This window comes from Toxotes jaculatrix, chromosome 7, assembly GCF_017976425.1.
Source record: "Toxotes jaculatrix isolate fToxJac2 chromosome 7, fToxJac2.pri, whole genome shotgun sequence".
NCBI lineage: Eukaryota > Metazoa > Chordata > Actinopteri > Toxotidae > Toxotes > Toxotes jaculatrix.
In genome coordinates, this window is record NC_054400.1 from 21,823,042 (window position 1) to 21,849,185 (window position 26,144).

General features: G+C 43.1%; 2 protein-coding genes across 3 annotated transcripts; both read right to left on the reverse strand.

Annotated features, from left to right (window-relative positions):
* Positions 1 to 1,759: 1,759 nt before the first annotated feature.
* LOC121184405 (glutathione hydrolase 5 proenzyme-like) lies at positions 1,760 to 9,784 on the reverse strand. Its single transcript, XM_041042044.1, has 12 exons — positions 9,476 to 9,784; positions 8,897 to 9,024; positions 8,696 to 8,791; positions 7,622 to 7,808; positions 7,346 to 7,506; positions 6,963 to 7,109; positions 6,582 to 6,709; positions 5,577 to 5,761; positions 5,328 to 5,419; positions 3,781 to 3,887; positions 3,489 to 3,599; positions 1,760 to 3,406 (listed from the first exon to the last, which is right to left on the reverse strand). The coding sequence occupies exons 1-12, from the start codon at positions 9,658 to 9,660 to the stop codon at positions 3,260 to 3,262; spliced, it is 1,674 nt and encodes a 557-aa protein (XP_040897978.1). The 5' UTR covers positions 9,661 to 9,784; the 3' UTR covers positions 1,760 to 3,259.
* A 1,415-nt stretch (positions 9,785 to 11,199) lies between these two features.
* Positions 11,200 to 24,790, reverse strand: LOC121184404 (glutathione hydrolase 5 proenzyme-like). Of its 2 annotated transcripts, none has more exons than XM_041042043.1 (13): positions 24,525 to 24,790; positions 23,684 to 23,755; positions 22,859 to 22,986; positions 22,658 to 22,753; positions 21,517 to 21,703; positions 21,237 to 21,397; positions 20,856 to 21,002; positions 20,478 to 20,602; positions 14,284 to 14,468; positions 14,035 to 14,126; positions 12,825 to 12,931; positions 12,203 to 12,313; positions 11,200 to 12,115 (listed from the first exon to the last, which is right to left on the reverse strand). In XM_041042043.1, the coding sequence occupies exons 1-13, from the start codon at positions 24,680 to 24,682 to the stop codon at positions 11,759 to 11,761; spliced, it is 1,926 nt and encodes a 641-aa protein (XP_040897977.1). In that variant the 5' UTR covers positions 24,683 to 24,790; the 3' UTR covers positions 11,200 to 11,758. The 2 variants fall into 2 exon arrangements, with proteins under 2 accessions (XP_040897977.1, XP_040897976.1); XM_041042042.1 differs by having other exon boundaries at positions 20,475 to 20,602.
* Between the last annotated feature and the right edge of the window lie 1,354 nt (positions 24,791 to 26,144).

The following is a 26,144-nucleotide window of genomic DNA, read 5'->3' on the forward strand; positions in this document are numbered from 1 at the left end:
ACACCACGAGCTCAGTCACCCTTCGAGGCACGAGGGGAGACCAGTGCCCACATTGTGAACTTCTCGTCCCGACACAGCTATCAAGCTATTCCTAACCATCTCTGAGTTAACCCACACAAGATAGTGACAGTCACAACAGTGGACTTACTGTGTTGGTGGATGGTGCTCTTGGGAACAAGGTGCGGTTTCATTGGAGGGGGGCTGGAAGAGTTAATGAACCGGTGCTCTCGCTCTCTCTCTCTCTCTCCCCCTCTATCTCTCTCTATCTCTCACTCTCTCTCTCTCTCTCTCTGCGATAGTGGCAGCTGAGGAGCCAATCCCAAGGAGATTTAGATCAGTTGGTTGGATGAAGGAGCAGCATCCCTGCGGTAGCTGAAGTGGAACTCGAGTTAGTTTGGAAACAGTGGGTCTCTCTGGGTTCTCTACCAGGACTGAGACTATCTCTGGCAGGCAGGGCCTAGCTCCACATTGTGTGTTCTCTGTTAATCTCTCAACAAAAGCTATGACACAAGTTCAACAGACTATACAGCCGACGACCTGTCACGTGATGCCGGCAAAACTGCTATGTCAAGACTTTTTGCGTTTTCCCCCCCTTTCCAAATGTCCACTTGTGAATACCCACGCAGCCCTTGTGTAGATGTAAATGAGGACACAAAACATGGCTCTGTTGTGTTTCCACAGGCTATTTTTGTGCACTTTTGGTGAACAAAGCAATCTTAGAAGACAACAGGTAGGACTCAACAATGGATAGCTGTCACTGATTGTTTTTGTACTTGCCTAAATGCTGATATTCACCTCTTTGTAATTATTGAACTGTTGTAGTCATCACGAGAGTGTTTCAGTGCATTTATGACACTACAGCCAACTGTAATATGGGCCACTGAGTCTGTGTTCTGCCCAAACTGCCCTTCCTACTGCCATTTGTCTCTACAAGTATGTTGTCATTTCCATATATTGAAATTCATTGGCTCTGTGTTTGAGACACAGCCATGACTGTTATCTGTTGGTTATAGTCTGTCTACAGTAGCACATAATGATTAAGTTAGACTGACCGAAACACTGCAATGCACTTTAAGGCACTATTCTTTTTATATTTCAGTTTCTCCATGGCATATACTCTGTATTATTTATAACTAGAGATATTTACAGAACAGGAGCTGAAAGCATACCTCTTTAAGGTGAAATGATGACCAAATATCTCACGATTGTTAGAAGGACCATTAAAAACAACAACACCAGATATATAATAAATGTTTAAATGTGTGTTATCTGTGTTTGTAACAGTAAAATGTCAGATTACTGCTGTAATTATTTGTGTTATTGTTTTGATGTTTCGTCTTTTGTCCGACTCGATAATTATAATAATGACTCTAATGACTATGAAACTGAGCCCAGTGACCTCCTGCTGTAAGCCTGAACAGTAAACAAAAGGGGACGTGGCTGATGGGATTACACAGCAAAACAGAAAATAGTTCAGTAAATGTAGTTTACAATCAGAATGGACACCTTTCATGTGAAATGTTTAATCTGAATAATGGAGAGCACTGTCCGCTTGGTTTGTAGTTTATGTTTTTTGTGTCGACGTCAAACTCGTCCTTGTTGTAGCCTGTGTGTATTTGTCTCATGCCAAACACTGACTGCCAATAAAAGAACCGAACCAAACTGAGAAGTGATTTGTTTTATTTTGAAGATCTTGCCAAAAAAAAAGTATATTGAAAGGTTGCAACATCTGGGTCACTAACACAACCTGAGGTTGCTTGCAGAAACAGAGGATTTATTTATGCAGATTAGCCTGCAAATAGGGCAATAAAAGAAATCAGCTCAGACCGTGCTGTTCAGGATTGGTTGTTGGAGGGCTGTACTTGTTTCTGAGCCAGCAGATCATCTGTGCCGCTGTGTGCTGTCAGGGAAACGCCTGAGCTGCCACCGTTTACCAGGGAAAGGCAGGGTGGTCATCGCATGAGGCCCTACCCATGATCCTCTCCTGGCAACCTTTTGTTCCTGCTGCCAGACATGGTAATGTGGCATTTGCAACAGGTGGCTCCTATAAGGTCAGGGCACAGTGTGACTGTCACACCCCCCGAGGTCCAAATACCATGTGACAGGGCAACAGAGCCCACCCTGAAAATCACCAGGATCTTATTATCTGACCTTTTCCTTTCAGGATTGATTTATTTCCCTGGATTTGAACTGAAAAATAACAAAAGAAAAATCAATTTCTTTTATCTATTGAATGAAATGTGGCTCATGTAGGCCTTTGGATAGACACAGAAAGTGCATCATATTCCTTCACAAACTTTCTCTGAAACTGCTCGCCTGTTTGTGTGAGTCACTACTAGATCTGATTATCTTGCTCCAGCTGCAGCATGCTCCATCCCAAAAATGAAAAATAATTTATGAAAAGCAGCACAGAGAAGTCACGCAGGTTGTTCAGAATACATTATGGCACAAAGGAAAGGATTTACAGAGCGGATTTCAATAGCAGTGACCTCAGGTTAAAGGGACTGACCTGCCCAGCTGAGGTTTACTTTGGTGCAGCCAAAAACAGCTCTTGTAATTGCTATTTGTTTGTAACCAGGACTTATTTATTTCTTAACATTTCATTTATTGTATGCTCCCATTTGAAGCAGGATATTTTCACACCGCAAAGTCTCTTTCAGGATGTTTTCAAATGTTTTAACATGGTTTTCATGATAGAATAAGATGCATGTGAACTCAGTGCTCCAGTACTGAGATTGTCAATTCTGCATAATACCAGATATGAACAAGTTATTAAGACAGTGAGACAGTCTAAAATAGCCTGCTGTGTATGTCTCAGATATGAACATGAATATACTGTCAAGCCACTTGTATGATGTGAAAAATGAAATGAACATTGATCAGTATTGTCGTCTGTTTTACAAGAGAAACACGTCAGAAATTGTAAAAAAAACTGAGAGAAATGCCATGAGAGATAAAAATGTGTATTAAAAAAAGCTGAATAAAAGAGTCACAGTAGGTCAGGTACAATCACAGATATGGGCAGTAGTTTTTTCTTGCACAGTTAAATCCATCATGTCACTGTTACAGAGACTTTATGTTTAACTGGTACATGTTACTGTTGGCGTTCAGCTGAACAAGCCTCTTACTCAGTGCCTTGTACAATGATTTTTCCAGCTGGACAAACGCCGTCTCTTGCAACCTTTGTGCATCTGTGGCAGCAGGAATGTCTGTAACCTTCAGGCCGTCCCGCACAAACCAAAGTCACTGACTCACGGTCTCAGTAGCCGGCAGCTTTGCCCTTTTTCCTGGCATCAGACACAGCACAGATACAGCTGTCCTCCTTCTCCACTGCGTTGACCACATTGTAGAAACTGGTTGCTGCTTCTTGATTGTGTCCCAAAGCTTTAAGACCCTCAATTACATTCTGAAGAGAAAAGAAGAGACTCAGACAGAACAAAAGTAGCATCATTTTTTACTTTATGAAATAAATGTATTGAATGTATTACCTCGTCAAATTTGGATTCAAACTTCAATGCATTTTTAGAGTTGACAAAAACAACCGGAGTATCGATGGCATCCTTAAGGTTCTTTCCAAACCAAAGGTGGTTCATGAGCGTCTAGAGGAGAGCCAGAACAATACATTGTAATCTGCCAGATGGGAAAGTGATGATTACAGAATGGATTATGGACATGGTGAAGACACTCGTGAAGGCAGCTCTGGCAGTGACAACAGTGAGGGGCATTAGTTTGCAGCAATTTATCTTAAGGGCACTTAGTGTGATTGCCATGGACACGTACTGAGGCGATGCCAGTCGTGATCATACTCCCACCAGTCGATCCAATCACCAGCGTCTTCGACTGAGACTTCAGCACAGCGGGGGCCATGGAGGAAGGAGGCTGCTCCCCTGCAAACACAACAAAAGCCTTGACTGACAGGACAGACGGACACAATTCAGACTCATCAAAGTGAGAAGAACGAGAAGAAAATGATTATAAATTCAATCAGCAGAGTGCCTTTCAAAGGGAATCACAGACAAGCATCAGTCAAGGGCATTTACTCAGCCTGCACATGTGAGTTTACCTTTGTTCAACAGCTGACATCTGACTGTAGTGAATACTGAGGCCACGTGTGTGCTATGTACTTTTAATAAAAGGCACCAAACTCTCAATAAATTACCACATTAACAAATAACACATCAAGATTAGACTACAATGACCATTTATGTTATACAAACTGTGTTTCTACAGTTGAGCAAGAGTGTTTTTTTAATCATTTTTTAACAATTTTTGTTTGGGGTCAAAAAGAGGCATAACTCCTTGTTAGACATCCACAGACATATAGACTTATTTTGGATTTGGGCAGTGGGTGGTAGTTGTCATGACTAGCCCCTAAGGGGGCTGTTTTCTGAACACTTTTATGTTTTGAACCCTTTTGTGGACTCTTGTTTAGGTTGTTAAATTTTGTTAGTAGTTCCTGTTTTATTTTGAAACCATGGCCCTTGTGTATCTTGTGTTGTTCTACTTCCTGTCTTTGTCTTGTTTCCCTCCATTTGTGATTGTCTGCCCCGCCCTAATTGGTTTCACCTGTTGCCCCTTGCCTTGTGTATTTAAGTCTCGTCATTTCCCTGTGTTCTTGTCAGTTCGTTCTCGTCTATTGTCTTGTTTCTTGTCCAGTGATCTAGTCATTGTGTTTCAAGTCAGGTTGTGTATCATTTGTTACTTTGTTTCTTGTTTGGATTTGGTTTCTCAGGTTGTCCAGTCTTTTTCCTCACAAGAGTGATTTTGAATTCATGTTTTGTATTTTTGTTTTTGTGCCTTTTTCCCCTTTATGAGTGATCCTTGTTTGAAACTTTGTTAGAGTAAACACTATCATTTTTTTATTACGTCTGTGGGGTCATGTGTTTGGGTCCAAGTCCTTGCTCTAGCCGTGACAGTAGTGCTACCTAAGAAGTACTTTCAACACTAATCAGAGTTATAGAGCGCATGAAAATCCATTGGTTTTTACCCATGTTTTACAGCTGGACTATCTGAGACCACAAACAGGTTCAATTAAAACTTCAAATAAAGTTTAAAAGCAGCTGTAACAAAAAAGTCAGTAGTAGTAGTATTTAGATGCTAGAGGACCACAAACAGAACAGTAAATGTGTCATTAGAAGTTATATCATATATTGAACTTTGAAAGACCCTTATGAATGAGAGTTAGCACGTCTATGTTGTGTTCCATCCTCAGTAATACAGGAACAAAACAGGAAACAGACGGTTATTCTATGGATATGAAAAAACATGTACCTGTGTTACTCGTGTTTAATTACTGTTAAATAAAAACCATGCTGATCGATGATTACCAGGAGAGATGTTATCGGCAATTCCACAGAAGTCGGCCAGCTCATTGTTGAGGATGACTCCAGTTCTCGGAGAATAAACCATGGAGCCAAATCTGTGGAGAAAGTACATAAAGTGAACAGAATCAAAAAACCATGACGCTCATAAAACCTCTCTCACTCTTGAACCTTCTTAATCCTCCACTGTAAAACCAACACTAATATCTCAAGGCTGGCTTCCTGCTGTGAAGCGAATCTTTTTCAGATACTGACATGTGGTTGATGGTGCTGGTGACAGACACAGCAGATCCATCCTCAGCCAGCACAGACACATGTGTGGTGCCCATGCTGTCCAGATACTGGGTCATGTTGTAGTACTGGGGATCATGAGTCGTGCTGCTGCTGATCAAGCTCCGTATGCGGTCGGCAAAGCTGTCCTCTGTGAATTTCCTTGCCATCTGCGAAAAAACAAATTACAAGGGTAAAGTTTTGATCCTAGTTGCTTTGCAGAGATAACAAAAAAGAAATGAAATCAGAACTAAATTTGACCCTTGGAGTCCTACGACTTCTGTTTATCTACCTCTAAAACTCGTTTCAAATATTTTGCACCTATTTCTTTTCAGAATAACCAGGACTACAGAAAAATGAAAAGAACAGAACAGCAGATCAACTAACCGGAGAAATCAGTGAGGCTTTGGCTGTAACTGACAGCAACTATGGGCTTAAAACAGCAACACAACCAATAAATAACACAGGCAAAAACTGAAAAAGCAACAACAAGCCATTGCTCAAAGTTACCTCTATTCAAGTCACTGACTTTTCAGATAGGGATAGGGTAGGGTTCAGATAGGGTTCGACATCTGCACAACCTAACATGACACATTGGTATTTCTTGGATCACAATAACAACACAAGGAAGAGTTGCAACTGATATGTTGACTGATGTTGAGATAAACCAGTCTGTTCACACGTAGGCTTCACTTTTAAGTGGGTGTAAGACCTGTTTCACTTTGCTCATTTTATAATTCTTTATACAAAGCACAGAATGAACAAATAAAATATGCTTTGTAATAAAAACATCAGAATAGTATGTTCAGTGGTTGAAACGAGCCACACCTATTCTGCAAAACAAGTAGGTTTACTTTTGACATGTTAGGTAAGTTTTGTATGCGGCTGATGGAGATGGGTGCATATAGGTACATAATGGTGATATATGCAGCACCAGCATGTTTAGACATGTGTAGACAAATGTTCATGGGAGCATTTTATGATTCTTACTTCCTCTGAACTGGACTGTTGATGGATGTATTTCTTCAATCCATTGGCAAACTTCAAAGCTTCAACATAGCGGTGATAAGTCAGAGTCTTTTGTTCACCCGTCAGAGATGCTGGATTCAGGCCAAATCCTGTAAATAAAAGCAAACTGTGTTTGCTCTGTTTCTATGATCTATAGATTGGTCTAGGTCCTCTTCTTGCAAGACAGAAACAAACTTATATTCACTCCATCAATCAGTCTCTTTAACTGTATATTATATATGCAACAACCAATAAAAGCACTCGTTTGACTGGATCTGGATCATGAACATAGCTGCCATGCCTCATTATGTGATTTGAAAGTGTAGAAGAGCAGCAGCTCTGCAGTCTGTGTACAGCAGGAACCTTTCATGATGTTAAGGACGAAGCTGAGGATGATGCCTCCTGCAGGGGGTGGAGGTATGTACATCTGGTACTCTCCCAGAGGAACAGCCCACGCATCAGTCACTGTAACTCTATATGATGCCAAGTCCTGCACTGTGAGATTCCCCCCTGAGCAAAAACATGGAAACAAATGCTTCTGCTAAGTGAAACTGAAGAAGACACATCTGAGCCCCATATAATCAAGACTTTTAATGGATCCAGGCAGCTCACACTGCAGTCTGTGAGTGATCACTGCAGTGCTTTACACACCCAATTGATTTGTTCCTTTGTAATTAGGTCATTGTGCCAGGCAGAGATAGAAAATAGCTGGAAAAGAGTTTATGATGAAACCTGTCTCACAATACCTGCCTCCTCTATGTCACGGATCAAGTCCTCGGCTATTTGTCCAGTGTAGAAGGCGTCTGCCCCCTGATCTGCAATCTTCTCCAAAGTGTCGGCCAGTTTCTCAAACTTCACTGTGTCACCAGTCTTCAGCAAGTTCCCATCCCCATCTGAATATAAGTCCCTAAAGCACAAAGGCAATGAGAGAAAATTTCGTCCAAATGTAGAAAAGTAAAATGTATGTATGTTTTTTTCTTCATCATATTTTGGGGTAATGTTTCTCTGGGTGTCTTTCGTACCATAGTGTCTGGCTCAGGTTCTTATCAATTTTCTGAACGTATCGACCTTGGACTTCAGGCATGGGAAACCCTTCTCTGGCCAGTCGGATGGTCGGCTGGAAGAGGGTGGCCCACGGCAACTTCCCATAAAGCTTGTGTGCCTTTTCATAACCTCGAATTTCCCCTGGGATCCCAATCCACTGGCCACCTGGATGGATAGATGGACAGGCAGGAAGGTCAGTGGTCGACAGTTACTCTATACATTTAAACTAACAGCTAAAGTTGCTAGTTACTTTTCAGATTAAGACACAATACAATTTTGTACAACTTTAATCACCTCACAGTCACCCAGATATACCTTTGGAGGGGATCTGACCTCTTGCTTGGGAACCACTGGACTAAACCAAACTGTATACAAAGTAGATAAAACTACATTAACTGTAACCAGCTACAGCTATAACGTGTCGCTTGAGCATTAATCCAATGCAATATTATTGCAATGCAATAATATTATTAACAACGTTTTCATAAAATGGCTTCTGAATAACTTCTTTTAAATCGTTTTAGTTCTTTTGTTTTTTTGTGTTCTACACTAAAATAAAGTTGTTATCATTTACAGATCCCACTTTCCTGTCTACTTATATGGGCTTATAAGTACATGTATGTTGCAACAAGATAAATAGTGATGAGGACTGTGTGTGTGTGTGTGTGTGTGTGTGTGCGTGTGTGTGTGTGTGTGTGTGTGTGTGGTTTTGGCTCAGAGCCAGAGAAACAAAGGCATTTACATGTCCAAGAAAGGACTGATGGTATCTTCAGCCCTACACCTCACATCAGTCTTTCAACTTCATGCCCTTATGTGGTACATACAGTTCTCCAGATGTGGACCATGCTGAATTCCTCGAAAGGAAGAAGCCTGGTACTGAGAGCAGAATGTTTATGCTTATCACTGCTTCCTCCAGTGTGATAATGCAGGAGCCCAGTAACCCAGTAGCCTCATATCTAACACAAGAGCCAGAGCAAGATAAACAAGCAAGGCTCCCCAAGAAAGTAGTCAGGAACAGAAAACTGATTGATGTCTTTCTGTCAGAGCAGTACCTTGCAGCAGCTGGAAGGTCTTGGGGCATGACTTCAGCAGGTCAGGTTTAAACATCCTCGGTACAGTCTCTCTGGAGTTTATGATCTTCACGTTACCTTTTGGAGAGAGGAGATATTCTCAATTAACTTTGTCACCACAGCAGGAGAGTCATTTCATTAGTTTTGCTTTATTAGGGGGATGAATGAATGAATGCGTCTCACCAAATCTGTCCATCACTGTGAACATGGACCCCCCTCCGATGCCCATACTCTGTGGGTTTATGACGGAGGTGCACAGCAGCGCAGCAATGGCGCCATCTACCGCTGAACCCCCTCTTTGAAGGATGTCCCTACAAGTTTTCACACTTATCGTAACTATCCAGATCAATGTGATTTAGTTAAACTGCATGTTTCTGCCAAGTAAAGATGAGGCGTGCTTAGGTTTTTGCATTGGCTGGCGATATGTAAAGCACATTCCGTTTCCTTGTTAGTGACATGAAAAAAAACATGAAATGTGTAAACTCGAATTTGTTAAAACCAGGAAATGAAGCATGTTACAATTTAAGATACAATCCTGACATAATTTTGTTAGTGCAGAGAAACAACAGAAAAAAGAAAACGGGTAATTTACGGTTAGAAAGGTAAGGCTGATTTTCAAAATCACTTTAAGTGAAAAAGCTGGCTTCCTTAAAACACATCGTGTTTATTGTGCGTTATGTGTGTGTAACCATAACCATCTTACACCTTACTGACCATATCAACTGCATTTATTTTTGAAGCCATGAGAAAAGAGTCACTCACCGTCCAACCTCTGAACATCTCCCAGAGTCTGCGGCCACTGCGGCTCTTGGGTAAGTATCATCGGGACACTTCACACTTGGCGACTCTTGGCGCCTCACAAATACAGCAATACACACAATTATAATAACCACGCAGAGCAGCGTCAGTGCACAACAAGTGTACACTCTCGCCTTTGACCTCGCCATGGATGATTCTACCAACTGTGTCCGCGGGGATCATGAAAGTTTCATCTGACCTTTGTAAGTTATCTCTTCTGAAATATCACAACTTCACTGACTGACCTGGGCCCAGTTGTCCCATCAGAAGGGGCGGACGCTGGACAGTCTGGCTCCACCCTCCCCCTAGAGGGTGTGAAGAGGGGTAGAAACTTTTGGCGCAGTTGCTGAGTCACCCTCGAGGTGTTTTAACTTCCAGACATACCTCTGTGATCCGGCTACAGTAATTGTGCCTGTATAGTTGTAATTGTGAGGCGCAAGTGTCCAGATGATGAACAGAGCGCGGGTAACAGATGGCAGGTGCAAACACAGATCAAAGTGTAAATGTGTAATAAGTGATCCAAATGGCAAGGAAAAGGTAACTCACATCTTTTACTGTTAGTGTTTACCTGGTCCCAGGTCTTTGAATCTACAGACAAATGCAAACAACTAAGAAGTTGTTAGTTGTGTCCAAAGATGTGCTGAATTATCTGGGTAACTTAGCTGAGGAAAACTGGTTTTTGCTTCATTTTCAGGTTCAGATTAAAGCAAAGCTCCAAGTTACTCAACCAAAAACAGCTTCATGTAAATTATTAGTTATTTGAAAGACATGCACAAGTTGTTGGACTAGTTTTAAAGTTCTTAATTTCCTTGTTTACATGCTTAAGATATGAGGTTTAGTGATGGACAGGTACCCTTGATTTCATCCTGCTGTAGTTATTGATCAATGTGTAAATCTCCTGGGGTAGAGATTTATTTACAGAGGAAACATTTTGCTGTTGCTGAACAGATGTAAAAAGTTAGTCCTGCTCACAGACCAGTCAGGGCATGTTAGTCTGATAATAGTGTTAATGTTTGTTTATGTACTGTATAAGTTTTCACGCTCGACATAAAGCCAGGAGGGTCCAACTGCAGACTCTAGTCTACTATTGGGAAAACCATGTCTGAGAGCCAATGGGGGGGGGGGGCGTAGGGTCCCCAGGAGTGCAGTCTGCATGTTGGGCCCTTCCAGTAAAATTTGTTGACCATGTTGTTGTAGTTTGTCATAAACTATCACCATCAAACTGCCGCTCTGTGGCTGCTGGGGGCGAATTCCAGTCAAGCTGCAATGCATCTTGGGAAATGCTGTCTGCAGTCGTATCAAACAGTAGTCGACGGGCGAGCCATGAGACATACGGAAGAAAGGGGCTCTCAGCTGAATCAAGTCAACCAAAGACAACCGGAGCAATACCGGATACAAGGAAATTTTGCCTTCAAAGTAAAAGAACGGAGCACAGAGAGCTTGTAAAACACTCTGGGCTTTTAGTGGTGCTGAGGCTAATGATTATTTTCACTGTCAGTTATAATCTTCCAGTTATTTTCTTAATTAATTGACAAGCATTTTGTCTGTAAAAAAAAAAAAAAGTCAATAAATTCAGATGGTTTGTTTTATTTAATCATCTGCTCAAATCCACAAAATATTCACTTTAATATTATATTTAACAAAGAAAAGAATCAAATCCTCACATTTGAGAGGCTGGAAGCATTGGATTCTGCTTGAAAATTTATTGAAATAAAGAATCAGTTTTCAAAATAGTTGCAGGTTACATTTCTGTTGATTGACTAAAACTATTTCAGCTGTAGCATACAGGCATAAAGAGGAAAAATATTGTTCTCAGTGGAATATTTACAGTGCAGTCATTTAGATGAACCGAGTACAAAAGCCTGTAAATAAAATCATGAAAAGAAAGATTTAGTTGTGTGTGATGATATTTGTTAATGTTGTACTTCATAGGGTTTAATTTTCTGCAGTTAGCTGTGGATTGGGTCAGTGCAACCTCACCCTCTGGTTTCTGACAGGTTTGGTCAGGTTTATGATCCCTGCTACTTTGCCTCCAAAAATCATTATGTTTTGAATCAAAGCAGCCAGAGCAGAGGCCTGTTTTAAACTTGAACCAAGGCTTTTAGGCTTTTTTGTAAAGTTGGATCCTTAGTAATGTAAAACACCAAACGGGCACGAGCATGAAGTTTGTGTCACAAATATTGTCCCAGTGACACAATTACTTTAAAAATGGGATAGTGGTAATACAATTAAAGGGACACCACCGGTTTAGCTCAGTTTACTTGTCATGAAGAAATTTACTAGGCCTATGAAAACTGTTGTATAATGTCCACTGTGGCTGTGGAGATAGCTTTTGACCCAGCTCAGACCGTGCTGTTCAGGATTGGTTGTTGGAGGGCCGTGTGCTGTTGGGGAAACGCCTGAGCTGCCACTGTTTATTGATTGATCTGACTTTCGGTCACAGTAACCGGCAGCTTTGCCATTTTTCCTGGTATCAGACACAGCACAGATACAACAATCCGCACAGATAGAGCCGTTCTCCTTCTCCACTGCATTGACCACGTTGTAGAACCTGGTTGCTTCTTCTTGCTTGTGTCCCAAAGCTTTAAGACCCTTAATTACCGTCTGAAAGAAAAAGAGGAGAGGAGACTCAGACAGAACAAAAGCAGCATGATGTATTACTTCATGAAATAAATGTATTGAATGTATTACCTCGTCAAATTTGGGTTCAAACTTCAGTGCATTTTCAGAGTTGACAAAAACAACACTAGCATTGATGGCATCCGTAAGGTTCTTTCCAAACCAAAGGTGGTTCATGAGTGTCTAGAGGAGAGCCAGAACAATACATTGTAATCTGCCAGAAGGGAAAGTGATGATTACAGAATGGATTATGGACATGGTGAAGACACTCGTGAAGGCAGCTCTTGCAGTGACAACAGTGAGGGGCATTAGTTTGCAGCAGTTTGGTGCGATTTGGTTTTTATTAAACAAAATTTAACCAAATTGAAATACCAAATTAAATAAGCCAATCACAGCATGGGATGTGGAAATCACATCCCATGTGTGAGTGTGAGTGTTGTAAGGTATGAAATGAAACAAAAGGATAAAATAAGGAAACATAAACTAAACCCAAATTGTGGAGTGCCTGTGGAGGAGAGGAGAGCAGTTAATCTGCAGGCACAACCTATATAACCTGGGACACACTGGGTGCCACAGGTGTTCCAGATATACAAATCAGCTATCTGCAGAGGGAAGAGGTCCAAGTTAGTACAAAGATCCCAGGCCCCCCCAAAAACCCAGGGGTCATCGCAGTGTGATTGCCATGGATACATACTGAGGCGATGCCAGTCGTGATCATACTCCCACCAGACGCTCCAATCACCAGCGTCTTCGACTGAGACTTCAGCACAGTGGGGGCCATGGAGGAGGGAGGCTGCTCCCCTGCGAACACAACAAAAGTCTTGACTGACAGGACAGACGGGCACAATTCAGACTCATCAAAGTGAGAAGAACGAGAAGAAAATGATTATAAATGCAATCACCAGAGTGCCTTTCAAAGGGAATCACAGATGAGCATCAGTCAAGGGCATTTACTCAGCCTGCACATGTGACTTTACCTTTGTTCAACAGCTGACATCTGACTGTAGTGAATACTGAGGCCACATGGATGTTTCACCCTCTCTATAAAAATCATCACATCTTTTGAATATGCTTTTAATAAAAGGCACCAAACTGTCAATAAATTACCACATCAACAAATGACACATCAAGATTAGACTACAATGACCATTTATGCTATACAAACTGTGTTTCTACAGTCGAACAACAGTGTTTTTTTTAATCACTTTTGAACAACTGAGGTAGAAACCTCAACTGCTAAACAACAGATGAATATTTCTATGGTTCATATCACTTCAGGAACGAGCATTGACATTGTTAGCACTCCAAGTGAGGAAATGTTTTGTGTTGTATGGGCTATTCATTAACACTCATATTCCTTTTGCTTTTCAAAATGTCATTCGCAAACAAAGAAATGTATAGTATGTTATCATACATTGTGACATACATACTTATATTTGGGGTCATAAAGAGGTATAACTCCTTGTTAGACTTCCACAAAATCCAAATACACTTATTTTGGATTGGGGGTTGTTTTACAGCTGGGGTCACTCTAAATGAACTTTAAAAGCAAATGTCACAAAAAGAGGAAAAGTCACAGAGTCTCAAGCTGATAAAACAGCTTTGAGTTTGTGGTGTTAAAAGGGTCCGGGGTCTCTAGGACAGAACAGTAAATGTGTCATAAGAAGTTATACAAAGATCTTCATTTGATATCAATCCACAACACCATGAACAATATATACTGAAAATTTGAAAGACCCTTATGAATGAGAGTCAGCACTTCTATGTTGTGTTCCATCCTCAGTAATACAGGAACAAAACAGGAAACAGACGGTTATTCTATGGATATGAAAAAACATGTCTGTACCTGTGTTACTCGTGTTTAATTACTGTTAAATAAAAACCATGCTGATGGTGCTGATTACCAGGAGAGATGTTATCGGCAAATCCACAGAAGTCGGCCAGCTGGTTGTTGAGGATGACTCCAGTTCTCGGAGAGTAAACCCTGGAGCCAAATCTGTGGAGAGAGTACATTAAGTGAACAGAATCAAAAAACCATGACGCTCACAAAACCTCTCTCACTCTTGAACCTTCTTAATCCTCCACTGTAAAACCAACAATAATATCTCAAGGCTGGCTTCCTGCTGTGGAGCGACTCTTTTTCAGATACTGACATTTGGTTGATGGAGCTGGTGACAGACACAGCAGATCCATCCTCAGCCAGCACAGACACGTGTGTGGTGCCCATGCTGTCCGGATACTGGGTCATGTTGTAGTACTCGGGATCATTAGCCTTGTCACTGCTGATCAAGCTCCGTATGTGTTCGGCAAAGCTGTCCTCTGTGAATTTCCTTGCCATCTGTGAGAAGCACAAAGCATTGAATCATCATACCAACACAGGGAGGGTGTCATGGTCCGTAAAATATGACTTGTTATGTTTTGTCTCGTGTCTATGTTGTCTTGTGGTTTCCTGTTTTATTTTGAAATTATTGCCCTTGTGTGTCTTGTCTCATTTTACTTCCTGCCTTTGTCTGGTTTCCCGCCGTTGTGATTGTTTTCCCCGCCCTAATTGTTTCCACCTGTTTCCCCTACCTGTTGTGTATATATAGTCTGCGTCGCCCCTTGTTCCGTGCCAGTTCGTCTTGTCCTTTCCAAGTGAACCAGCGTCTCTTTATCGTCCAGTCTCATGTCAGGTTTAGTGTTGTTCTTTTGTACTTTGATCTTGCTTATGTTTGCCTTGTTGCCTTGCCTTTTGTTTCAGTTTATTGTTTTCCTCGTAAGAGTGATTTTGTGTTCTCCTCGCTAGAGTGATTTTGTGTTTCCTCGATAGAGTGATTTTTTGTTCCTTTTGACATTTTGTTTCATAGCGTTTGTTTCCCCGATAAGGCGATTATCATTTGCTACTTTGTTTAATAAATACTTCTTTTTGATTATACGTATTGGAGTTGTGCTTTTGGGTTCTGTCCTCGTTCGGCCGTGACAGAATGAACTGGCCAGCATGAACCCAGCCGACTCGGATCATTTATCAGCGGCCATTCGCTCCCAGGGCGCCCGCCTTAACCGGCAAGAGGACCAATTGTCTTCCCTGGAGCAGGGCATGAAAGCCATTGTTGCTGGTCAAGATGAGTTTAAGGTGTCGGTGACCTCCCAGATGAACCAGCTTGCTGATCAGCTCCAACATGCCTTCTCCATAATGATCCGTGGAACTTCCCCCACGAACACGGAAGTGAGTTCCTCGCCTGCGGCCGCCCAAGCTCCACCAGTTTTGGAGACACCTTCTCCGGCTCCACGTCTTGCCCCACCAGAAAAGTTTTCCGGTGAGTCTGGAGATTGTCGTTCGTTTATAGTGGACTGTGAACTGCATTTTGAACTCTTGCCTTCAGCATATCCGACTGAGCGAGCCAAGGTGGGGTTCATGCTCTCTCATGGGCTACGCGGAGTGGTCTCGCAACTCACCAGTCTGCCAGTCCCGGGGGGCTTTTGTGGAGGTCCTCAGGAGGACTTTTCATCCCATCTCGGTGGACAGAGAAAAGGCAAGAGAACTCTGTAACATCAAGCAAGGTATGGACACTGTCTGTGACTATGCCATTCATTTCCGCACCCTCGCCACGGACAGTGGCTGGAATGCCTCAGCATTATTTGACACTTTCCTCAAGGGGCTTTCTGATCGAATCCAAGATCTTTTAATTCCCCTTGACCTTCCTGATGATCTCGATTCCCTAATCTCCCTTGCCATAAGGACTGATCATCGGTTGCAGGAGCGCAATAAAGGCTCTAAGGCAGCACCTACCCTCCGCCATCCAAACCAGACCGTCGCTACCAGGTCCAGCTGGCAGAGATCCAACCAAACGTTGCCTGCGGGTCAGCGGGAGCAGTCCTCCTCTGAGAAGGAGGAGGAACCCATGCAGCTGGGCAGGACCAAGCTGTCATCGGAGGAGCGCCAACGGCGACTACAGGAGGGTAGGTGTTTCTACTGCGGGAGATTGGGGCATGTCCTTTCTGGGTGTCCAGTAAAAGAAAAGGCTCACCAGTCAAAGAGAGGGTCCTGGTGAGCCGGCTCTCCTCACCCGAATTCCCTCTCCGTCCTCTCACTCGGGTTGAACTCAAGCACAATGACACCCCTCTGCCCCTAGGAGGGTTCATTGACTCTGGGGCTGATGAAAGCCTCATGGACTGGGACTTGGTTAAGAGACCATCTTAAATCGGAACGGCTCCCTCAGCCTCTGGAGGCTAGTGCTCTTGACGGGAGCTCAATTTTCAAGGTGACTCACAAGACTGAGCCATTGGAGGTCAGGCTTGGGGATCACAAGGAACTTATGGACTTTCATATATTCAGCTCCAGCCAACATCCCCTCATTTTAGGGTTCCCCTGGTTAAAAAAACATAACCCGAGTATTGAGTGGAGTACGGGGAGGATTTTGAACTGGTCTGGTGAATGTCAAACCACTTGCTTGAAAAAATGTAACAATGTTGGCAGAAATGTTGTTTGTAAGTCTATCCCAGTAAACCTGGCTAAATGTTCTGACAATCCTGATCTGTCTTCTGTACCTGATTGCTATCATGACCTAGGGGAGGTTTTTAGCAAGAGCAAAGCTACCTCCCTCCCACCTCACCGCCCTTATGATTGCCCTATTGACCTCATTCCTGGTGCTCCCATTCCCAAGGGGAGAGTTTATGCCATCTCAGGTCCCGAAAGGGAAGCCATGAATGAATACATTGAGGCTTCCTTGAAGGCAGGGTTGATCTGTCCTTCCTCCTCCCCGGCTGGGGCAGGTTTCTTTTTCGTGGGCAAAAAGGATGGGTCCCTTAGACCATGCATAGACTATGGCCCCCTCAATGACATAACTGTCAAGAATCGCTATCCTCTACCACTGATGTCGTCTGCCTTCGACCAGTTGCAGCAGGCTAAGGTTTTTACTAAGCTTGATCTGAGGAATGCCTATCATCTGGTTCGAATTAGGGAGGGGGATGAATGGAAGACGGGGTTTAATACCCCTCATGGACATTATGAATACATGGTGATGCCTTTTGGGTTGACCAATGCTCCAGCTGTTTTTCAGGGCATGGTAAACGATGTATTGAGAGAGTTTCTGGGTCACTTTGCTTTTGTATACATTGATGACATTTTAATCTTCTCCCCTGACCTTGATACCCATGTCAGCCATGTATGCCAGGTTCTTCAGCGCTTGCTGGAGAATCATTTATATGTCAAGGTGGAAAAAAGTGAGTTCCATGCCGATACAGTATCCTTCCTGGGCTTCATTGTAGCCCCTGGGAGGGTACAAATGGATCCGGCTAAAGTTAGCGCTGTGGTTCAGTGGCCAACACCTGATAGCCGTAAGAAGGTTCAGCAATTCTTGGGATTTGCTAACTTCTACAGACGGTTTATTAGAAACTTCAGCGCCATAGCTGCTCCCCTCCATGCACTCACGTCCCCGCAGGTACCCTTCCAGTGGTCCTCCCAGGCTGAGGAGGCGTTCCAGTGGCTCAAGGCTCTCTTCACCTCCGCCCCCATTCTCACGGTCCCTGATCCCACCCGACAGTTTGTGGTGGAGGTTGATGCCTCCAATGAAGGAGTGGGTGCGGTCCTCTCTCAGCGGTCCGCCAAGGACAACAAACTGCATCCCTGTGCCTTCTTATCTCTGCGGTTATCACCGGCTGAGAGAAACTATGATGTGGGGAACCGTGAGTTACTGGCGGTCAAAATCGCTCTTGAAGAGTGGAGGCATTGGCTGGAGGGGGCACAGCATCCGTTTGTGGTTTGGACAGACCACAAAAACCTTGAGTATATCCGCACTGCTAAAAGACTGAACTCACGCCAAGCCAGATGGGCCCTGTTTTTTAACCATTTTAACTTTATTTTGTCTTACAGGCCGGGGTCCCGAAACGCCAAGCCAGATGCCTTGTCCCAATTGTTTGACCCCGAGCCCACTGCCAAAGACCCCGAACCTATCCTACCACTGAACTGTGTGGTGGGAGCGGTGTCATGGCAAATAGAATCTGAGGTGAAGAGCCCGACACCTAGTGGATGCCCAGAGAATCGTTTGTTTGTTCCGGTTGCCATGCGTCCACAGGTGATCCACTGGGCTCACACCTCCTTGCTCACCTGCCACCCGGGAGTCAAAAGGACCATGCACGTCATCTCGCAGAGGTTGGTGGCCTTCCATGGATCAAGAGGTTCAAGAGTATGTGGAAGCTTGTACCATCTGTGCCCGCAATAAGACTACCTCCAGAGCGCGGATGGGGTTATTGCAGCCACTCCTGGTTCCCTCTCGTCCTTGGTCAGACATTTCCTTGGACTTTGTCACGGGGCTCCCGGTCTCAGAAGGTAACACCACCGTGCTCACGGTGGTGGACAGGTTCTCCAAGATGACTCATTTTATTGCCTTACCTAAGCTGCCGTCAGCTAAAGAGACGGCAGAAGCTATGATGACTCATGTTTTTCGTATACATGGTTTTCCCAAAGACATTGTGTCAGACCGGGGGCCCCAGTTCATCTCCCAATTCTGGAAGGAGTTCTGCAAACTCATCGGCGCCACCGTCAGCCTAACATCCGGCTACCATCCTGAGGCTAACAGTCAGACAGAGCGCCTGAACCAGGAGCTGGAGACATGCCTCCGCTGTTTGGTGTCCCAGAACCCTGCGTCCTGGAGCAAGCATCTTGTGTGGGTGGAATACGCCCAAAACTCGCTCCCCACGTCAGCCACTGGCATGTCCCCGTTCCAGTGCGTCTATGGTTATCAGCCTCCAGTCTTCGCCGACACAGAGAAGGAGGTCACAGTTCCATCCGCTCATGCCATGGTCCGGCGCTGCCGGCGCATCTGGTCAGCAGCCCGCAAGGTCCTCATCAGGAGTCTGGACCGCATGAAGAGGGCAGCTGATCGACGGCGCCGACCAGCCCCGGCCTATCAACCAGGCCAGAAGGTCTGGCTCTCCACCCGGGATTTACCCCTTCATGTGGTTTCTAGAAAGCTGGCACCTCGGTTTATGGGCCCATTCCCAGTCTCTAAAGTCATTGGTCCTTCCTCTGTAAGGTTAAGATTGCCCCGGTCCCTTAGAGTCCACTCCACTTTCCACGTCAGCCGAGTTAAACCAGTCGAGGAGAGTCCCATGGTTCCCGAAGCCAAACCCCCTCCCCCCCCTCAGCTGATCGACGGCGGCCCTGTCTATGCCGTCAAGTCTCTCCTAGCTGTTCGCAACAGGGGCCGGGGCAGGCAATTTTTGGTGGACTGGGAGGGTTATGGCCCAGAGGAACGGTCATGGGTTCCGGCCAGTTTTATTGTGGACCCTGAACTCATCACGGACTTCTACAGACGGCACCCTGACCTGCCTGGTCCGTCAGGAGCCGTCCCTAGAGGGGGGGGTACTGTCATGGTCCGTAAAATATGACTTATGTTTTGTCTTGTGTCTATGTTGTCTTGTGGTTTCCTGTTTTATTTTGAAATTATTGCCCTTGTGTGTCTTGTCTCATTTTACTTCCTGCCTTTGTCTGGTTTCCCGCCGTTGTGATTGTTTTCCACGCCCTAATTGTTTCCACCTGTTTCCCCTACCTGTTGTGTATATATAGTCTGCGTCGCCACTTGTTCCGTGCCAGTTCGTCTTGTCCTTTCCAAGTAAACCAGCGTCTCTTTATCGTCCAGTCTCATGTCAGGTTTAGTGTTGTTCTTTTGTACTTTGATCTCGCTTATGTTTGCCTTGTTGCCTTGCCTTTTGTTTCAGTTTATTGTTTTCCTCGTAAGAGTGATTTTGTGTTCTCCTCGCTAGAGTGATTTTGTGTTTCCTCCATAGAGTGATTTTTTGTTCCTTTTGACATTTTGTTTCATAGCGTTTGTTTCCCCGATAGGGCGATTATCATTTGCTACTTTGTTTAATAAATACTTCTTTTTGATTATACGTATTGGAGTTGTGCTTTTGGGTTCTGTCCTCGTTCGGCCGTGACAGAGGGGTTGTAACCAAGCGTGTTAGCTTGGTTACAAGGAAGTAACTACATGCATTTACTCAAGTGCTGTACTTGAGAAGAGTTTGTGGAACTTGTGCTTCACTTGAGCCTTTCCCTTTTTTGCAGTATTATACTTTTACTCCACCCTGACTACATTAGTTTTTTGAAGATTGAGATTTCTCATTTTTATATCTTTAAGCAAAGCATATGATGAACACGTAAAATATCATGCTTTTTTTTTGAAAGCAGGACTCTTAATTTACAGTACTACTTTTACTGAGGTAAGGGATCTAAATACTTCGTCCACCACTGGTTATAAGCCATAAGCTTAAGCTTAGCTGCTTAAACTTATGGGTGATAAATGCAGCACCAGCATGTTTAGACATGTGTAGACAAATGTTCATGGTAGTGTTTTGTGATTCTTACTTCCTCTGAACTGGACTGTTGATGGATGGATTTCTTCAATCCATTAGCAAACTTCAAAGCTTCAACATAGCGGTGATAAGTCAGAGTCTTTTGTTCACCCGTCAGAGATGCTGGATTCAGGTCATATCCTGTAAATAAAAGCAAACCGTGTTTGCTCTGTTTCTATGATCCATAGATTGGTCTAAGTCCTCCTCTAGTAAGACAGAAAGAAACTTATATTCACTCCATCAATCAGTCTCTTTAACTGTATATTATATATGCAACAACCAATAAAAGCATTTGTTTGACTGGATCTGGATCATGAACATAGCTGCCACGCCTCATTATGTGATTTGAAAGTGTAGAAGAGCAGCAGCTCTGCAGTCTGTGTACAGCAGGAACCTTTCATGATGTTAAGGATGAAGCTGAGGATGACGCCTCCTGCAGGGGGTGGAGGTATGTACATCTGGTACTCTCCCAGAGGAACAGCCCACGCATCAGTCACTGTAGCTCTATATGATGCCAAGTCCTGCACTGTGAGACTCCCCCCTGAGCAAAAACATGGAAACAAATGCTTCTGCTAAGTGAAACTGAAGAAGACACATCTGAGCCCCATATAATCAAGACTTTTAATGGATCCAGGCAGCTCACACTGCAGTCTGAGTGATCACTGCAGTGCTTTACACACACAATTGATTTGTTCCTTTGTAATTCGTTCATTGTGCCAGGCAGAGATAGAAAGTAGCTGGAAAAGAGTTTATGATGAAACCTGTCTCACAATACCTGCTTCCTCTATGTCACGGATCAAGTCCTCAGCTATTTGTCCAGTGTAGAAGGTGTCTGCCCCATGCTTTGCAATCATCTCCAAAGTGTCGGCCAGTTTCTCAAACTTCACTGTATCGTTAGTCTTCAGCAAGGTCCCATTCCCATCTGAATATAAGTCCCTAAAGCACAAAGGCAATGAGAGAAAAGTTCATCCAAATGTAGAAAAGTAAAATGAATGTATATATATTTTTTTCTTCATCATATTCTGGGGTAATATTTCTGCTGGTGCCATTTGTACCATAGTGCCGGGGCCTGGCTTTTATTAATTTCCTGGACCCAGTGACTTTGGACTTCAGGCATGGGAAACCCTTCTCTGGCCATTTGGATGGTCGGCTGGAAGAGGGTGGCCCACGGCAACCTCCCATAAAGCCTGTGTGCCTGTTGATAACCTTGAATTTCCCCTGGGACCCCAATCCACTGGCCACCTGGATGGATAGATGGACAGGCAGGAAGGTCAGTGGTCGAAGGTTACTCTATACATTTAAACAAGCTCTGTTTTCCACAGTTTTGAGGTACCTGAGGTACCTGAGTTGTTTTTCATTTTACACTATTTTTACTACATTTCAGAAAAAAAAAACATTTACACTGATCTAACAACTAAAGTTGCTAGTTACTTTTCAGGTTAAGACACAATACAATTTTGTACAACTTTAATCATCTCACAACCACCCAGATTAACCAGGGAACACTGGACTAAACCAAACTGTATATAAAGTATACAGTATACAGTGAACTACATCCACTGCAACCAGCTACAGCTAACGTGTCTTTTGAGCATTAATCAAATGCAATATTATTAATGTTTTCATAAAATGGCTTCTGAATAACATCTTTTAAATTGTTTTTCCTTCTCTGTATTGTTTCAGTTTGGGTAAATTTGTTTGCATTTGAGTATGTATGTGTGTACGATGGTTTATGTATGAAATTCATACATATGTATGTTGTAGGTTTTTGTTTTCATTTTCTCTTTTCATTTTGTCCTTGTAAACCACTTTGTAATCTCTAGTTCTCATAACTGCTATATGAATAAATTTCTGATTTTTACAAGTAAAGCAAAGCAGCTTTACAGTGCTTTGCAGTCAAGACAAATAATAAAAACATAACTTAAACAGTTACAACAAATACTATCAGTTGAGAAAAACTGTTTGACAAAAGTGAGTTTTAAGGAGAGAAGAAGAGAATTCCTGAAAAGGAATTCATCATGGTTCACGTCATAAACATGATGTTTATGCTTATCACTGCTTCCTCCAGTGTGATAACGCAGGAGCCCAGTAATCTATTATCTAACACAAGAGCCAAAGCAAGAAAAACCAACAAGGTAACCTGAGAAATGAATCAGGAACAGAAAACTGATTGATGTCTTTCTGTCAGAGCAGTACCTTGCAGCAGCTGGAAGGTCTTGGGACATGACTTCAGCAGGTCAGGTTTAAACTTCCTTGGTACAGTCTCTCTGGAGTTGATGATCTTCACTTTACCTTTTGGAGAGAGGAGATATTCTCAATTAACTTTGTCACCACAGCAGGAGAGTCATTTCATTAGTTTTGCTTTATTAGGGGGATGAATGAATGAATGCGTCTCACCAAATCTGTCCATCACTGTGAACATGGACCCCCCTCCGATGCCCGCACTCTGTGGGTTTATGACGGAGGTGCACAGCAGCGCAGCAATGGCGCCATCTACCGCTGAACCCCCTCTTTGAAGGATGTCCCTACAAGTTTTCACACTTATCATAACTATCCATATCATTCATTCATTCATTCATTCATTTTCTACCGCTTAATCCTCTGTCAGGGTCGCGGGGGAGCTGGAGCCTATCCCAGCTGACTATGGGCGAGAGGCGGGGTACACCCTGGACTGGACGCCAGCCAATCGCAGGGCTGACACACAAAGACAGACAACCACACACGCGCACACACTCACACCTACGGGCAATTTAGCAGCCAATTAACCTATCCCATGCATGTTTTTGGTATTGTGGGAGGAATCCGGAGTACCCGGAGAGAACCCACGCAGGCACAGGGAGAACATGCAAACTCCACACAGAATCAATGTGATTTAATTAAATTGCATGTTTCTGCCAAGTAAAGATGAGGCGTGCTTAGGTTTTGCATTGGCTGGTGTTATGTAAAGCACATTCCGTTTCCTTGTTAGTGACATGAAAAAAACATGAAATGTGTAAACTCGACATAGTTTTGTTAGTGCAGAGAAACAGCAAAAAGAAAACGGGTAATTTACGGTTAGAAAGGTAAGGCTGATCTTCAAAATCACTTCAAGTGAAAAAGCTGGCTTCCTTAAAACACATCGTGTTTATTGTGCGTTATGTGTGTGTAACCATAACCATCTTACACCTTACTGACCATATCAACTGCATTTATTTTTGAGGCCATGAGAAAAGAGTCACTCACCGTCCAACCTCTGAACATTTGTCAGAGTCTGCGGCCACTGCGGCTCTTGAGTAAGTATCAGCGGGACACTGGCTGGTGATATGTAAAGTAAGGAAGAGGATTAGGACCACATGCGAAAATATACACTGTTCCCCATAAAGTTGGGATCATTTTGTTTTCAGACACATTCCCCTTTTAATTCCTATTTATACACATCAGCGATCACGTTGGAAGAGATTGATCAATAAAGGTTTGAGAAGATATAGGCTTTATCTATCATGAAATGATTGTGACAGAATAAAACACATTGTCACAATCATTATAGAATTCTGACTTTAAACTCGGAATTCAGTTTCTTTTTCCTCTTCCGTGATAAAAGCACATTTCCATGTCAAAGAAATGTCCTGTAGACTCGAATTTTATTTTTGACGTGTTAAAACCAGGAAATGAAGCATGTTACAACTGAAGATGCAGTCTTGAATCGTGTTTATTGTGCGTTTATGTGTATGTTAATCATAACCGTCTTACCAGTGGTGGAGGAAGTACTGAAGCTTAGTACTTAAGTAAAAGTACAAATAGCCCACAAAAAATATACTCATCTGAAAGAATCTTACTTAAGTAAAAGTACGAAGTACTTACTCTTAAATTTACTTTAAAGTATTTTTTTTTAAGTAAAAGTACTCACTCAGTGGGTTGTCTCAGTGTCGGGGCCATTTTTTATTCATTTTTTAAAATTACTTTATTGATCCCTCCTGGGGAGATTATTCTCTGCATTTTACCCACACCAAGTGAACGAAACACACGCACAAGCATTATGCACATGAGCAACATGCCATAAGGAAAATGCAAAAGAGTCACTCACGGTCCAACCCCTGAACATGTCCTTGACTCTGCGGCCACTGCGGCTCTTGAGTACGTATCATCGGGACACTTCACACTTGGCGACTCTTGCGACTCTCCAACCACACAGAGCAGCGTCAGTGCACAACAAGTGTACACTCTCGCCTTTGACGTCGCCATGGATGATTCTACCAACTGTGTCCGCGGGGATCATGAAAGTTTTATCTAACCTTTGTAAATGATCTCTTCTGAAATATCACAGCTTCACTGACTGACTGACGGGACAGGGGTCCAGTTGTCCCATCAGAAGGGGCGGACGCTGGACAGTCTGGCTCCACCCTCCCCCTGGAGGGAGTGAAGAGGGGTAGAAACTATTGGCGCAGTTCCTGAGTCACGCCTGAGGAGTTTTAACTTCCAAACATCCCTGTGGGATCCGGCTACAGTAATTGCGCCTGTATTGTTGTAACTGTGAGGCGCGAAGCATGCAGGCATCAAGAGGAATAATATTGTTCTCAGTGGAATATTTACAGTGCAGTCATTTAGATGAACTGAGTACAAAAGCCTGTAAATAAAATCGTGAAAAGAAAGATTTAGTTGTGTGTGATGATTTTTGTTAATGTTGTATTTCAAAGGGTTTAATTTTCTGCAGTTAACTGTGGATTAGGTCAGTGTGACCTCACCCTCTGGTTTCTGACAGGTTTGGTCAGTTTTATGATCCCTGCTACTTTGCCTCCAAAAATCATTATGTTTTGAATCAAAGCAGCCAGAGCAGAGGCCTGTTTTAAACTTAAACCAAGGCTTTTAGGCTTTTTTGTAAAGTTGGATCCTTAGTAATGTAAAACACCAAACGGGCACGAGCACTAACAAGTTTGTGTCACAAATATTGTCCCAGTGACACAGTTACTATAAAAATGGGATAGTGGTAATACATTTAAAGGGACACCCCAGCTCAGTTCAGTTCAGCTCAGTTTACTTGTCATGGAGAGATTTACTAGGCCTTTGAAAACAGTTGTATAATGTCCACTGTGGCTGTGAAGGGAGCTTTTGACCCTGATGACATCACCAGGGTCATTCTGGGACACAACTACCTGATTTTGACCAAGAAGCTTCATTATCAACTGGGGCCATGGGAGTATTTCAAATGGCAGGGATAGTGACAGGGAAGATGTGGCAAGATGCAGGAAAATGCTACTAAGCTGCATTATGGGAATTGTAGGATTAGCTTTAGCCATAACAGGAACTAAAAGTCTTTGCCTCTATTTTGAGTTTGAGCTTTGTGTTTTTTACAATCTGTCTCTGACAGGTCCTCCATCTTAATGGACATGACTTATCAAATAGTGGAGAACTCCTTTTGATGTTATAAAGACTTATTGTATATATCTATATCTATATATATAGATATAGATATAAATATGTTTCACAGACATAAGGCAGATCGGATGAAATGGATCTGTGAGCAAAAACATTAACAGTTTGGAGCATTAACAGTGATCGCCGTGTTCTCCTAATGTCAGTCACAGCATCCTCTTCTCTTTTATTTCAGATGTTTTATCTGAATAATGGAGAGCACTGTCCACTTGGTTTGTAGTTTATGTTTTGTGTGTCAACCTTGTCAAACTTGTCCTTGTTGTACCATATATGT

What these genes read in the sequence shown, in the direction of transcription:
- LOC121184405 (XM_041042044.1), bottom strand. Translation starts at nt 9,660, where the DNA reads ATGGCGAGGTCAAAGGCGAGAGTGTACACTTGTTGTGCACTGACGCTG. An exon ending in AACCTGAGCCAGACACTATG is followed by an intron (nt 7,507 to 7,621) that starts GTACGAAAGACA and finishes TTTGTGCTTTAG; the next exon opens with GGACTTATATTCAGATGGGG. An exon ending in AACAGTCCAGTTCAGAGGAA is followed by an intron (nt 5,762 to 6,581) that starts GTAAGAATCATA and finishes GTTTTTTCGCAG; the next exon opens with ATGGCAAGGAAATTCACAGA.
- LOC121184404 (XM_041042042.1), bottom strand. Translation starts at nt 24,682, where the DNA reads ATGGCGACGTCAAAGGCGAGAGTGTACACTTGTTGTGCACTGACGCTG. An exon ending in GACCTTCCAGCTGCTGCAAG is followed by an intron (nt 21,704 to 22,657) that starts GTACTGCTCTGA and finishes CTATCCATCCAG; the next exon opens with GTGGCCAGTGGATTGGGGTC. An exon ending in CCGTGACATAGAGGAAGCAG is followed by an intron (nt 21,003 to 21,236) that starts GTATTGTGAGAC and finishes GTTTTTGCTCAG; the next exon opens with GGGGGAGTCTCACAGTGCAG.